This window comes from Lichenostomus cassidix, chromosome 5 (assembly GCF_008360975.1).
Source record: "Lichenostomus cassidix isolate B80296 chromosome 5, HeHo_3.0, whole genome shotgun sequence".
NCBI classification, from domain to species: Eukaryota; Metazoa; Chordata; class Aves; order Passeriformes; family Meliphagidae; genus Lichenostomus; species Lichenostomus cassidix.
In genome coordinates, this window is record NC_139486.1 from 46,306,325 (window position 1) to 46,322,249 (window position 15,925).

General features: G+C 42.9%; 1 protein-coding gene across 6 annotated transcripts in view; it reads right to left on the bottom strand.

The window, feature by feature from the left end:
• Nucleotides 1–1,671: 1,671 nt before the first annotated feature.
• The window catches only part of MOB2 (MOB kinase activator 2), a 109,252-nt gene continuing 94,998 nt past the window's right edge, over nucleotides 1,672–15,925 (bottom strand). For all 6 annotated transcript variants that reach the window (XM_085062831.1, XM_085062828.1, XM_085062827.1 and 3 more), the window contains exons 2-5: nucleotides 12,100–12,260; nucleotides 10,796–10,889; nucleotides 4,258–4,382; nucleotides 1,672–3,000 (exon numbers count right to left, since the gene is read on the bottom strand). In XM_085062831.1, the coding sequence (XP_084918957.1) occupies nucleotides 2,690–3,000; nucleotides 4,258–4,382; nucleotides 10,796–10,889; nucleotides 12,100–12,260 (691 nt within the window). In that variant the 3' untranslated portion in view covers nucleotides 1,672–2,689. The remainder of the gene's footprint in view (nucleotides 3,001–4,257; nucleotides 4,383–10,795; nucleotides 10,890–12,099; nucleotides 12,261–15,925) is intronic.

A 15,925-nucleotide genomic window follows, 5' to 3' on the forward strand; every position in this document is an offset into this window, starting at 1 on the left:
TCCTTATTCCCACTGCTAAGCCCAACAAGATAGGCCACACTAAAATAGGATTCATTATTTGTGTTCTTGTTAACTGCTTGTAAAATATAAAGCGATTACCCTGGCAGACGAAGCGCCGGTGCTTTCAGGAATATCAAATGCCTGCAGAGCAAACCCCGGACAGCTGCCATGAACAACAGCAGGCTTTTCCAGAGGTACCCTGCGACTTCACTGCTCTCCTGGCAGCTGAATTGTTTGCTCCTTGCAGCCAACACATGCATTCCCAGACTTCCTACGAGGTTCTGCCAGTTCTCCTATGGGAAGCTAAGGCACAGTCACCCTTGTGTTTGACACAGACATCACTGTGCTGCAACTGGGAACTCAAGAGCTGGAATCAGGTCAGTCTTTCCAGGGCTGAACTGCCTCTTGTTCAAGTCAAACCTTTCTCAAGTGCTTCACTTTTAAATGGTCTTTCATAGAACACAGCTGTAAATGGAAATTTTACAGGAAGATCACAAGTTACCAGAAGTTGGGTTGCTGCTCTTGCTCTGTTTCTTACCTTGAACTCTACTGTGTGTTCTCAGGGCAAGCAGCAGGAGGGCCTTACCCATGGCATTGTTCCAACTGCCTCTGCTGACCTCTGGTTTTCCCTCCAGACTTCAGTGCAGGGAATTGTAATGGAAAGGCTCCCATCAGCATGAAGGGAGACTGAAGAGGAGTATTTGTCTGATATGGAGGCTGTAGCAGGACGACATGGTGGGGAAGGGGTGCTCTTGAACAGCCCGTGTTAACAGCACCCAGCTGAGCAGGTCAGGGAGATTGCAGAACAACTGGAAGGTACCCACAGTCCAGAAAAAGAAACAACACAGGACAAGTCTGGAATCACAAAGTTTGAGGTTGTTTTCAATCCCTCCCCCATCCCTTACTCCTCCCCTTCTCCTGTGCTTATGCCTCTTTGCTCTTCTTTTTCTCACTTTTTATGACTTATTCTTTTTCTCACTCTCACATTTGTCATTATCTGTTGTTGCTACTGCACACATCTTTACCAGCTTTATTCTTGCTTGTGGTTTTTTTGTTCTTTTCTTGCTCATGCTTTGGTTTTTTTTTGGGTGCGGAAGTTCTTCCTTTGCTTTTTTCTTTGTACTTGTTCTACCTTCCTTCTCTCTACTACCTTTTACTACAGGCATAGACTTCATTCTGGAAAACCTTCCAAAATTCATGCCAGGTAAGTTATTAATCATGTGTATCCCTTAGGTAATGACCAAAGCCAGCAGCAAACAATTGTCACAGCTTTGATAGAAGAGCAAGTACAAGCAAAATTGGCATTTTCCCCACCTGGAAACAATGACTGAAAGAAAAAAACCGTGAAAAAAGTAGTATCACTGTCCAGATACAGTACTGATATAATACTGTATCCAGAGATGATGTGATACAGTATTTGCTTCAAGTTATCCAGGAACCCACTGCATTTGTCAAAGGATGTGTGTACAAACAGGAAACCTGCCACTCTCCAAGTGTTGCTTATCCTGGGGAGGCAGTTCCTAGGGCTACTGGGAAAAGCAAGGAATTCATTATAAATGTAAGATCAGAGGGTGGAAGACAACCCATTATTTATAAAGCTGGCCGCCAGCAGGTCCAGGAGGGTGTAGGGGTGGAGTCTGACTTCTGACGCTGCACACACAAAAACAAAGCTTGTGGCTGATAGATTTGTTTTTATTATTATAGAACAGATGAACTAAAATAAGCCAACAATATAATTTTATGCCAACAGCCATCTTTCTAGCACAGGCGGTGACTGACTCAGTATACCCTTCTCCCCCCCTCCCCGGGCCTCTGCTCAAGGGAAAGCAAACGGTGGTCACTCTTGCACATGGTTTTGGACTGCAGTGATCCTACTCCTGTTACCTGTGGAGGTGTGCCAGGGAAAAGAAGAGGCAGGGGAGCAGAGAAAAGAGTATATATGCTGTAGGAGCAATAAGCAGAAAGGCTTGTGGATCCTCTTGCATGTTCACACCTTCTGACCGAGTAGACAGGACAACTGGAGAATCATGCCCACTTTCAACATGTAGCAAGCCCCTAGCTGCTACTCTAGTCAAGCCAGGAGTTTCTTCCCATTCCAAGCTAACAAAGGGCAAGATGCACTCAATGGGGGAGCTTTTGGCAGGGTAAGGGGCAGTCTATGTAAAACCAAACCAGAAAACCACCCCCACCCCCACAAAAAAAACCCCAAACAAACCTGCATTTTAAGCCACTTCAAAGTAAAAGTTACTTCTTATAATATAATAGATACTTTTTAAATGGCAGGACCACCATCCTAGAAAGACCAAAGGGCTTGCACTCAAGACCAAAGAAAGAAAAACAAAAAACCAACCAACCAACCAAAAGAAAAAAAAATAAAACCAACGAAAAAAACAAAGAGTGGCCCCACTCTCAAGCTTGGCTCTTCTCTAAAAACAGCACTCATCATCCATCTGAATAGGTAAAAGGAGGAGTGGACAGAAAACAAAATAAAACTGGTGCAACTTCTCGCCGGCTGGCGCATTAACCCAAAGCTCCGTACAGCCCCAACGACTGCGCGTCCTGCGTGGCAGCATCTCTGCGGTCAGCTTTCATCGCTGTATATGCCTGTATGTATATCTGAACATATACATACACATACCCACAATAGATTATACTGTTTGTAATGTTAGTTTGGGTCCGGGAGGAGGGCTCATCTCTCTTTCACGTGGTTCTGTGCTCCCGCGCTGTTGCTGCTGCCGTTGCCGCTCCCGTTACTGCTGCTCCCGCTGCTGCTGCAGAGGACCTCCGTGAGGTCATCCATGATGGTGGTCTCTTTAGGGTCCACGAGGTTGAACTCCCTGATGAATAGGATAAAGTGTGTGTAGAGTGTGTTTAAATGTCCGTGCAGCTCCAGTGCCAAAGTCTCCTTAAAGTGTGAGGAGTAGATATGGGCCAGCACATGGAACAGGTACTTGCAGATCTTCTTCACTAGGGACTCAAAGGAGTTTGGGAATTCCTTGCCTGAAAGGAAGATGGAGAAACACCATGATAGCAACCAGCCCACCATATAGAGCAGACAAACTGAGGGCCCTGTGTCATATTGCCCTCTCTTTAAAGGAATTCGGGGGACAAATCTAAGGATGTGTTAAGAACTTTCATTTGAAGTTAAATTTTAAACCTTAAGGGCTCAAAAAGCAGGAAGCAAGTGTAGCTGTTCTCTAAAGCCACTACATTTTTTTTGTTACTGGCTGTAAAAATGAGAGGTTCTTCTGTGTCTTTATCTAGTTTGTCAAGGAGTGGGTTTTCCCCTGGAACACCAATTCAGAGATCCTAAAATGGAAGCCAAGGTACATAGGCCTTAGGGATGTGTGGCAGTTTGTATATAACTGTAAATAACTTCCCTCATTTCACTGTTGAAATTCTATCAAATGGGAAAGAAACTGCCTCCTTCCAGATCAAGCTGCTTGTAAGCAAAGACTGCTAGCTAAATGTTTTCCATATTCTAATATCCTATATTGTAATGTCCTAGTTTCCCAATCACCTGTTGAAGTGGCTCATGAAGCTTTTGGTCCTGATTAAGCCCTCCTACAATAGCTTCAAGTTTCTATTTTCTTCCCATTAACCAAGGGCATTGCATGTAGCAATCTTGTTAGGATACAAATTTGAGTTAAAATTACTTTGCTATTGCTTTTCAGCTCTTAAAAATCACATTCTTATTTAATCTCTGTAAGGGAAAGGAGACTGCAAACACTCAGAGACAATGCTTCAGAGCCTTGGGCAAAGAAAGCAAGCCACATTCCTGGCAATCCAATTTATTTCCCACATTTCTTAATGCATTGAGGCTTTAATGGAAATAGTAAAGCCACACAAATGTTCAAGTTTGCTATCAGCAGGCTGTATTGAACACACACATGCTGACTATTTTCAGAATTCTATCCTCTATGAACACAGGCTAGATCATCTCTAAATGCTTGAAGAAAAAGGGGTACTGATGATGAAATACAGGCCAAGGGTCAGGTTTGTTAGACTTTCACCCCAGTTCATACACCAAGAGTGTAAGTCTTTTTTGCTGCAAGATTGAACCAAACTTACAATCTTCCTTTAAAAAAACCCCAAAACTACGAAAGAAACACAAAAAGAAAGAAAATTAGAAAAAAAAAAACCAACTAAAACCCGTCCAACAAAAGTGAGAAAGCTGTCTGATATTCACACACGTGCTGAATGCCAATTTTCATTTGACTGCTGGCCTCCCCAGAGAGCCCCAGGAAGCAGCCATACCGTATTTTGTTGGAAAGACGTCCTCGTCCGTCACTAGTTTCTGCACTGAACTCATGACGAAGTCAACGTACTGAGGAGCAGTGCACTTGATCTTCTTTCCCCGCTCATCATACCAGTAGTACTGTCTGTGGAGAGAAGGGACAGTGTCACCACATCACCCTCTGCCTCCTCAAGTAATATAGAGCAACAGCTGCAAAATTACGAAAATACCTCACAGCTGTTACTGAGGAGATTCACTTATTTTCTGCATGGAAGATCTTGCTGTTCTGTTGGCTGATTTTGTCCCCTCCCTATCAGTCTAGGCCAGGGGCAGGTGACAGTACCAAGCCCAGAAAGCCTTTCTGACAAGCCTCCAAGGGGAGGAGTTCTGCTGAGGGAGTGGTAATTCCCTGTCCATGACAGGTTTACATACAGTCTATAGAACTGTACAGGAAAACATTAGAGAACTATTTTTAAAGGGCAACAACATTGCACAGTGATAAACTGATGAACTTCAGATGCATAACATCACAGAGCATAAATTAGTTTTGTAGTGCAATACTGTGAAACAGTCAGACGGTGGCTCCAAACACCACCTTTTCCAGCCTGGGGCTCTAAAGCACTAGCGGTGATTTTAAGTGCTCCAAATTCTGCTCCAAAATGCAACCCAGGGTAAGTTTTCAGGCGCCTTCTGCACATCCATACCAGCATGTGTTTGAACTCTGCTCCTTATCTTACAGTTACAGACTCCCCCAAATACCTGAATTTACATTTGATTCTGCCATCAGTGGATATTCCTGCTGTATCTTAAAGAACAGGAGATACTGGCCCTTCAAAAGCAACCATAATTCAATCAGTTAGCCATAATAATTTTGATTAACTGCAACCATCCCTCAGCTGACAGAGAATCTGAAGGCTACAAAACAACTAAAGGTTTGTTCCTTTGTTTTAAAAAGTCATCATTAATTAAAGCATCTGTAACTGCTACCAGAAGCAGCTATCCATTGGATTAGGCACACAGTGAGAAAAGGAATTCAGGAAAACATAGTTTGTTTTTTTCCTATGTCACACATTCATATTAGACATGCCTTGAGATCCATCTTATGGACTTTCTTCAGAAAGTCTAAGCTCCAGGCACAGTCCTGTACCACCTCACTGAACAAGCCTGGTTGTAGCCCTACACGAAGTGCCACTCCAGAGTCACATTTAGCCACCTTAAGCCTCACAACAAGACTAGACTCCAATGACCTGGAAGGATCTGTGTGTGCCCCTTGGAAAGAGAAGGTTTATGGGTACAGACCAGCAGAACCATCCTGAGGCAACTAAAGAAAAAAGCATGTTAAGTAGCAACTAAAATGTTTTAATTTACTCTGTGTTTTCATTGCCCTAAAAGAATCTTCAGGGACCTGCAGATAGTGAGGTGAAGACACCAATGACACTGTTCATGCCCCAAGCCACAGGAAAACAAGAGGAAGCTGCAGAAATAAGTAGAGTAGCTCAAGTTAGGAGAGGGAAGACAACTACAAACTAGTTCTGTAAGCATTAAGGTTTTATGATTTTTCTTTCAGCTCCTTTTCACTATGTGGTGCTTCATCACTCTGTACTGTACTAGAGAAACAAGGACTGACTGCAAAATTGCATAAAGAGGTGAGCAAGTGGCTGAAAACAGCAGGAGTCAAAAGTTCTTTTTAGAGCTATGTCAGGCATCAAACCCAGCACTTGGGCCCTTAGGCACAGACTGTGCTCTTCACCACTGCTCACTTCCTTTGTACAATCCACCTCCAAGGAATTACACAATGTAGTGCACCAACACTCAAGTCGTTTGGCTACTCCTGCAGTGAGAGACAGTCCCAGGCAATTCAGCCTTATTTTGGGTTTTAAGACAATACTTGTTGGCAAGAGCAGAGGCAGGCTGGACTTTTCTACCTCAGCAGTTCTCTCATGCTGCAGAAATCCTCAACTACAGGACAGAAAGCACTGTTTAGCTTCCCTTAGGTGCAAAAAAGAGTGTAGATAATTGGATTTTAGTAAAAAGAAACAATTTGGCAACTGTGCAAGTTCACTTATATTCTCATGTACATGAATTAATGTACTCTAGCATCCCACTGCATACCCTTTTCACCTTTCCTTGAAAATTAGGAAATTAATTACGCAAAAGTGGAATTAAAAAGAAGAAGCATTAAGAGTAAGGGAATAACGACAAGGATTGCCCAGTTGATTAGAATAATGTGTTTTCCTCATGCTTCAGGTGCTGTTGAACAGCTTTCACAGCTCTCAGGGGAAGAGAGGAGCCCCTGACGTGCCATGAACATCTCGCACCTGGTACGCTGCTTCCACCCACGCTGGAGCTATCTCCATGGACAAGATAGGAAGCAGGCTGGGGCCGTGGAAGGGCTCACTTGGGCACAGAAGCCTAATTGCATTCCACCACTGGCACTGTGACAGCAAGGTCCCATATTAGGGAATGGATGGGAAGCAGAAAAGACAGGAGGATGAGACTTGAAGGCACTTTTTGAAAAGTTGCAGATTTAAATTTCCCTGGTATGGAGAACATGAGGAATCTGCAGCTCTGTTCTAAATCCCAGGGAGAAACGACTATGGGTTTAAAAGAGAAGAGCCTGAGATGCAAATAATAGAGTATAACACATGTGAGATCACAAATCATAATACTGCATCTTAATATATGTATATATTTTATCCCTTTTCCTCTAAAACATTCTGGGTTGGTGTTGATGACACAGAAGCCAAAGCAGAACAGAAGTTACATCAATATACAAGAAAAGCTTCTGGAAGGAGGGAAAAGAATATAGTGTGGATTATTTTGCCTGGAAAGGAAGGAGAGACAGTCCTGGTAGAAATACCAAGGAACAGGCCACATGAAGAAAGCAGGATAGAAAGCCAGAGGCAGGAATATAGTGCTTGTCAACAGCTGGAACAGTTTGGATGGTTTCACAGGGGCTAAGTAATGTCTGGATGGCAGAGAAGAGAAAGGAGGCACCACATAAAAACATACAGCTGGGGGAACTTAAATGTGAGAAAACATAAAACTTACAAAGTTTGAATTAAGCACTCTAGGAGGAAATACCCTCCATATGCAGAGACACTAAGGGCAAGTAAACACAAGAAAGGAGACTAAGATTAGAAAAAATGAGTGACAAGCATTATCAATTAAGGGATTTCACTGGACCAAAACAACATCTTGAAAGGTGAGCTTCCTAAAAGTTTGCATCCATCCTTGATTTCTGTCTCGGGGGTTTTGTAAATTCATCCTTTTATATACAGCACTCATACAGGCTCTTATTTGCAGCACTTTGAGGAGTTTTACCCAAATGTCAGCTAGAAAACCAGTTTACAGCTCAAGGTGCTCTAAAGCTGGTTCATGTAATAATAAGCTGTAAAGCATACTAAATTCTAATAGTAAATGCTGTGTTAAAATATAAGTATCTGCTTTACAACAAGTGATAAACACATTAATGAGCAAAATTAAGTAATTCCCAAAGTTATATTCATGTCACCCTCGTTAAAGTTTGAGGGTAACTGGCCATTATGGTATTTCTCTTGGCACTATCCCACCTTGCCAGCAAATGCTTCCATCTGTTCTACACTAAGTTTTGGTCAGATGTCTCCTAGTGACCGAAAGCAGAAATTCTCCTCCTCACTGTGTGCAGATGGCTGTGCTGTCTCACATATCTGACACAGGGCTGAAAGCTGCATCTGTCTGCAGTTTGTCAGTTGGCTGCAGCTTCTCTGAGATGTTAAAACCTTACCTCAAATATTTAAATGCAACCAGTCTTTATTGTGCCAGCAAATACTTTAGATTTAGGACTGGGCACTTGCAGTGCAATTTGAATGTCAAGTAACTTGACAAGCAACCAGTTCTCAACAGTTACTCAAACATCTCAACCATAAATAAAAAAACCCCTTTCTTAGGCATGACCAAAATTATGTGATCCAAAATGTATCATCAGGAAATGAGCAGTGAAAACATAGAAGTGGAACAGAATGAAGATTTTCATATGGAACTACCCAAGAAATTAGCATGGAAAAAAAATGGAAAACTTCACCCTTATTCCAGTGTACTGTAATTCTGTGGCAATCTTACACAGGCAGATGCTATTTTATTCCAAAAGACAGCAACAAACAGATCATGGCCACAGAAGCCTTTGTCTGGAGTGTCCATCAGGTTAATCAGCAATGGGCAGTGATGTTTAGGTGTCTCTCTTTATACACTGGAGACAAGTCTGAGGTACAACAAGCCACAGCAACTGGTCCTTCTCCAACACAAGCACATCCTTAGCTGACTACAGCTAGGAAAGGCAGAACGAAAGGATCAGGATGTGGAGAACACAATTACAAATGGGGCCCTCAAAGCTGAACTGTACTGAGGTGTGTAGGCAGCTGATCTCCCCTCAGTGGCTTTTTCACAGACCCACACAACTGCTAGAAGCAAGTAGCCTCCAGTTTGCAAACATGAATCAGCCACCTGCCCCCCGGTACAGGAAGGTACTGAAGTTGTTATGATTTAGCTACACACAAACTGTTTCAAGTGCTTCACCCAAGTGTAGACATGCTTCCTGTTATTCCCAAACAGCTCAATTTTTCAGTTTTCCAAAACAAAAGATAGGAACATTTTGCTATCAGTCCCTACCACTAAAAATACAGGCTACAGCTGGAGTCGCCTACAGGCACTTCCTCTCTTTATTCTGCAGCACAAACTGCTTACAGGGAACTCTTGTTTAAGGCTCAGTAGAGCAGAATGGAGCAACACTGATGTAGGTTCCCCATCACCACCTCCTTTTAGCCACTATTTCCCAGCAGCCAAGTGGATAAACAGTTAAACTCAGTGCTTGGGACAGCCAGTGCTATATCAGGAATTTAAACATGAGCAAGCCTGGGAACAAGAATCAACAAATACTCATCTTACTGCTCACCATTTCTTATTTAGAGACATGCTGTCTCCTTTTGATAAAATCTGGGTCCAGTAGAGATTTATTACTTTCTCTTCCAGCTTGGTTTCAAAGTCTCTAGCATGGCCTTTAACTCTCTGACAGTTATCATTCCAACTTTTGCATGGAAAAATACCCTCCATACACTCTGCAGGCTTCTGAGTGCTCTCAAAGAAAGCTCCTGATATTAATTTCAAGTGTACAAGATAGCCCAAGTGCATTAAGCAAGGCTTTCTTTCTAAGAACTACGTCATGATTGTCAGAGATACAATATACAGCTCTGGTTCTGTTGCATACATTCCCTGGGATGTTTGTTTGATGTACTATGATATTAACTGCCCAGTCTTCTCTTTTAAAATCCATCTCAACTAAATTAATCCTGGGAAATGCAAGAGGAAGGAAGAAAAGGACTATCAGCATGTGTGGGAGGAAAAAAAGCCCAAACACAACAGGCTTATTCATACTTGACTGGATCTCATATTCCATCATGTTGGGCTGTGCTCATCAAGAGCAGGAGTTTATGGTAACTTTTTCTTATATTCACACTGTACAGTAAAACTACAAAGCTTTCTTTCACAACAGACAGCTAGTCAATGTTAAGGAAGTCTACTAAGTTCTAGAGGCGGAGAAGTGCCAAACCAAACCATTTTCCTTACTCTTGCAAAGCTGCCACTTGTGTCCTCTGTGCCCAGGGGCTCAGGCAGAGAGCCTGTGGCTCACCTCAGGCTAGAGGTTATCCACCAGCAGCCTGGTGCTCTGTCAGCATTCCAGCTCTCAGAATCACCCTCTGAGGTTTTCACAACTCACTTCTGCTCCTCTGCCTGCTCTGGAATCCCAGTGCTGTAACCAGTACAGACAGTGCTGCCCTGCCCTTGCTGAGAAGCACACTGTGCAGGTACCTTGGGGAGCAGCTGCACTGCAGGCTCAGGGCTGAGCTCTGGTGGCAGCAGCACAACAAAGGACACAGGGACCTGTGGCCTGCCCAGGTGACACTCAGAGACACAGCAGGACCTGTCAACACCAACACCCCACATGAGTGTTCTCAGGTGTGAGTGTAAAAGCCTGGGGTTTCCTTTGTTTGGGGTCCCTCCAGGGAGGCACTAGATTGGGCTGTTATGAGGTTATTTAGTTACTGTACCAAATTAATTTTACAGATCTGGATGTCCAAGACTCTGCTATGGAAAAGCTGGAACAAGCCAGTAAGGAAAGCTGCTCTGAGTGAGTGTGGGGTGTGGAGCTGTGAAGGGGCCTTGGTCCCAGCTCACAACTGACTGCCAGAGTGGCTCCTGGATGGTCAGGCAGGGAAGTTCCCTTAATACCCTCCTTTCCCTCTCCCCCGAGCACACACATGGTCATTTGCCTCTCTGATCTGACCTTATAAAACCAGCTCAAAGCACTCAAAGATTCTCATCCTTCTAGTCCTCCACAAAAACAGATTTCCACCACACTTCATTGCTGAAGGGAGAGAAGAGGGTGCACAGCTGACACGTTCTCAACAAGTAGAGACCTGCTGTAAAGCACTTGCCCGATGCCATCCAATACCAATATCCTCCACCATGCAACTATGAAAACCTGAAACCTTGTATATGTAATAAATGTAAATATTAACTTACGTATTGCACACTGCCATGGTCTGACATGACTCTCCTGTACAGAATTCTGAGATTGTACTATACTGTAGGTTGATGTGATGAAAGAAGGTTGTTGCTGAAAAATAAACAAAGGGAAGAAATTCAGAAGTAAAATATTTTCAAACACTGGTTATCCTCCAGACAATTATTTAAATAGAGCAAGTGAAGCGACCTCAGTCTTGAGCTTGCATATGAATTTAAACATGATTTAGCTAAATGAGCCTAATGATGAACTGCAAAACAAAGAAGTACACAGAATGAAAGCTCTTGTTTTGATTTAAGATGAAAGCACTATGATGCATTAGCTCTTATTACTCACAAAGCAGCAAGACTGGAAAGTGTCTCCATCATCAGCCTCACCTTTACAGCAGAATACTCTGCTATAAGCTGAAGGCAAACAATTTGCTACATTCTTTTGAAGTCAGACTTAAAATGTACAGCGGCTAGAAAACAGCACTAATAGTTTTCACGACACATCTCCTTGTAAAAACAACCAGCATGAAACCTAGTAGACTTCTACTTTTAATAAATCTCCTGAGATAATTTAACTTCTTCATACTTCTCACAGGGCACCTCACTTTTTCTTAATGAGTCTATAAACTTTCCTAGTGTGGAGTTTAAAGCAGTTCCTTGTTACTACTACACACTGCTGAAAATCAAACAAGAAGTGGGCCACAGCTGCAGGTGAGGACTGGCAGGAGAAGCCCAGGAAAGTGCAGTAAATCAGGGCTGAGGTGGACAGGTACAGCATTCAGTCACAGTAGCTGGTCAAACTCTGAGTTTCAGCTTGTCTACTGTTTAAATCCACAGTAATTCCACCTATATTTGGAAGCAGTGTGGAGAAAAAAAAAATCTAACCAAAGGACTTCACAGCTTCTGGCTTTAGGCATGAGTTGCTTTACATACAAGTGTTTAGAAACTAGATTTTTACAATGCTTCTGGAAGGTCAGTAGCTTGAGTCAGAAACACACAGAACCAGCCAGTTTAGCAAGCAGTCAACAGGAATCTTGATAGTCCTCCAAAGAGCACCAAAAGCTGCAATGCCCTCAGTGCCACAAGGAGGGAGCTGGAAGAAAGAAACCCATCAAGGCTTTCATGCTGCTGAGCACAGCTGGGCTGTGCATGAGACAGCTCAATTACCACTCAAGGTATAATGACATGCATTACACAGTAAGCATAAATAGTCACTGAGTGTTTCTCTAAGCACTGAAGACAGCAAGAAGAGTGACTGAATGGCCTCTTCAGCATGGACAGCAAGCTCAGAGTTGTTTGAAGACAATACTCACTGTTGCTGGCAAGCCACTCGTTGAGGTCTATTTCCCGTGGTAACATCACTAGTTCCTTAAATTCGAAGTCAGTAATTCTGGATTTTGTGTATTCTGGCTCTAGGTAAAGTTTCTTCTCTTCTGGTGCTGGCTTTTTACCATTTGGCTTTCCCTTGGACTTCCTGCAAAAGATTCAGAAAGAGAGAAGTGGGGTTATCTCTACCGTTGAACAGCTACAGAAACCTGAAACCAGCTGGTTCATCCAAACTCCTGCAGTTGCTTTTACACCACTCCTCCTGCATTCCCTCCCCTTAGCTTGATTTTGCTGCTCCATCTCCACTGCCCTTTGGCCAGATGAGACTGCAAACTCCTGGGAGAGTGCTGTTTTCTCCTCAGGCCTGTGAGCAGTGGTGACAGCAGGACAGCTCTGTGCCTGGAGGAGCCACTCCGATGTGAGGACTAACAACCAGCTGCGCCACACAGCTCCTGGTCACCTGCAGAGTGGGAGGCTGAGAAACAGCAAATCCAGCTGCTCCAAACAGACAGCTGGAAAACCTGGTGCTGCTCATTCAAAGCTACAGCATTCCTTGCTCTCCAGCCCTATCAGAAGCCCTCTTAAACGAACATCTGTGACCCCAGCTAAAAGCACTGATAACCACAAAAACACCTGTTTTCTCAGCTCCAGGGATACCCGAGACAGAAAGATCCAAGTTCCTGTTTTTCTGAAAACCCTTGGAAATCCAATGCATTATGAAATAACCTTCCATTTGGATTTATAAAAGCACAGGAACCACATTCCATAAAACACATTTATCTCCATGGCGTATTACGACATTTCATCTCCCATTTGCAAAGTGTTTGCTGTAATCACTAGTTTTCCTTCCATTTGTTTTTAACTAGACTCACAACCCAACCCATATTCCTGGACCAGGGATGCAGCAGGAGTTCAGAGGAAGGACAGTGGGTCAAGCACTTTGGTCTTTTAGGCTATATGGTGAAACATCCATGTGTTCCTACATTAAAAAATCTACCTAAGCAGAGATGGAAGACCCATTTAGTGGTGAGAGACAATCACAGGGCAATACTTGCTGTTCATTATCATGTGAACACAAGGAAGAGATGACAGTTCTTTTTTAACATCAGGCTATCTTGGATAAAGTGATTTTTAAGATCTGTAAAGCCAATACAAGCCCACCTTGGCAGATGACTGCATTAAGTTTGCTGTCAAAACTCATTGAGATCTCATGCAAAGGAAACAGAGCTCACATTTTGGCTCTTAACACACTTAAGTAATCTCCCAACTGTCTTCCTGTCTGAGGTACATGCAGGCTTGATTTTTGCCGTGAGGATGTGATACACATCTTTCCTGCAATGGTGTTTGAAGTGTCAGTGCTCTTCTTAAAGAAAATATGATTACTCAGTTTTCTCTCTTCATGGCCTCTTTACTGATCTGTTTATTAAACCTATCTTCAGACAGACTCACCATCCACATAATCCCTACTGGAGCAGGGAGAGACCGAGATATGCCTTCCACAGAAAAGCAGCACTGTAACTTGGGTCACAAGCACTGCCAGTGTGCATGGTCTTAAACTTGTGCCGAGTCTTGTCACACTTCTAACAGTAAATTAAGACTGAAGAGACTTCAGAAAGGCCATCATAAAGGAAAATCAAGGAAAACTTGGTGACAGCAGCACAATATACACTTACAGACTCATTATATATTTACACAAATGTGCAGAGAGCACTGCAGGTGTCTGGCAGGGAACATGGTCACATCTTCTTTCCTCACGGTAATGAGAAAGGTGGGCTTCATGGCTGAAGAGAGGATGCCTGTGACATCTTTTTAAAGAACACAACATAGAACATCTTTCTAAAGAATGCAAATACAGCATGAAAATAAACTAAAGCCAGAATTCACGAGGATGAATTCGGCACAGAGCTGTGCTCCTGCACATTTCCTGCCATGTCGTTTATCCACAGCAAGGCATTCCAATTCAAATGGCACCTGCAAGACTTGTCCCTTACGTTTATTTAATGAACTGAATTGGATTGATTCTCATAGCTGCTCCAGAAAGGGATGCTTTAGGATGTAAGAAATCAGTTGTTCCTCAGTGCAAGGCTCCTAATACAGAGGGGTTGCTTGGTTAGATAACAGTTCCTGGTATTGTCAGACTATTCCTGTCTTCAAACCCTTGCATTTGCTTCATTTAGCAGTTTCTGGGTTTGGCTTGGCTTGAGGGAGGGGGCCAGGATTCAGGCATTCAAGGATAGATTGATTTTTTTTAGGAAAATTATAGTTCCAGTAACAGTCATGCAGAAAATACCTTCAGCTTCAGACACTGGTTTGACAAACCGCATTAACCACACTCAGGGAAAAACACTATCAGTGAGAAATAGTTTGGATAGAGTTTCTGTCTTTGTAGTTTAGGGTAATTAAATCAAGGGCCCCAGGTTAGGGCTGTGCCACATCAGCTAGGAGCAGTCCTCTGTAAGGAGGAGCAGGAGGAGGAGGAGGGAAGAGAGAGACAAAGAGGTCAGTCTGTCAGAGTCAGGCTGTGGAGGGAAACCACAGAAGAAAGACATAAGAGGCTGAGGCGAACCTTCCACCACATGGGAGTGGGTGGGGTGTACCTCATCCTCACTTCAGCATCTCTTCCCCATTTCAAGAGAACAAACAAAAATTCAACACTAAATGTATTTCACAAGTTTGCTAGTGCAAACAACAATACGTTGGTCCTTTTGCAAAATCCAAAGCCTCTCATTTCCACACAAATGTCAATTCTCTGTTAGATCAGTACACGCAGCCACTTTGAGTCTTTGTAATAGATTGTGTAAGTCTTTCCACAACTGCCTTGTGCTGGAACTGGAGCACTTCAAACAGAAGCTTCCTGAAGAATACCATGCTCTGCCCCTTTCCAAAGCTTTGGCTCGGTTTAAAAAGAACCTGACTCTTGGGTATCATCACTGAACCTACAAAATGCCCAGAACCACTGCTATCAAAGGATTTATTCACACCACTGAAACCTGAATGCCAAATTGCCATATGCAGCACAGACTTCTTGTTAACCTTTTGCAGCTTCTGAGAACTCCAGCAAGACCACCGAAATTGTTTACACCAGCAGATTTTCATGACCTGCATGCAGTGCAGCTGGGACACTACATGGCCCCAATACTGTAAGTACAAACTACAAACAAAGCAAAAAAATTAAAATCCAGCCTTAAAAATGTCATTTTGAACTGCACCATGTTACTACCCACCAGTTAGGCAGAACTTAGGTTCTATTGACTTACATAAATTAACTGAGTCAGGCTCAGTCTAGCTGTAAAATTGTGGGTTTAGTTTGGGAACTATCAATACCTGTCCACAGTAAAGCATTTTCTTTTTAAACTTACAAAGCTGGAGCATACATCAGTATGAAAAAATCCCTCTTTTAGAAACACAATTACATCTGACTAAGAATCAACAAAGAATGGGTCCATATTCCAGATAAACCAAAGCTCATTCATTCACCATCATCAGAATTACCAAACAGTGTCAAGTTTAGGAGTAAGCTTCTTTCCCACTACTCACCCCTACCTCCAAGTTCACTGTTGTTTCCAAGACTTGCAAGAAAACACCAGCTGGACACAACTCCAAAAGCACAAAGTAAAGCATCCATTACTTCCTTTTTGTGAGCTGTTCTCATTCAAGATGCCTTCCTCCATTTTTCATTTTATGTTTAAAGTACACAAATACAAAATAATGTCGAGAACAGTAGAGTTTTACTGTTCTATTCAGGAAACACCAAAATTCATCACCTGTAGATGACTGTTTATTGGAAAACATAACTAAGTGTCCTCTAAGACC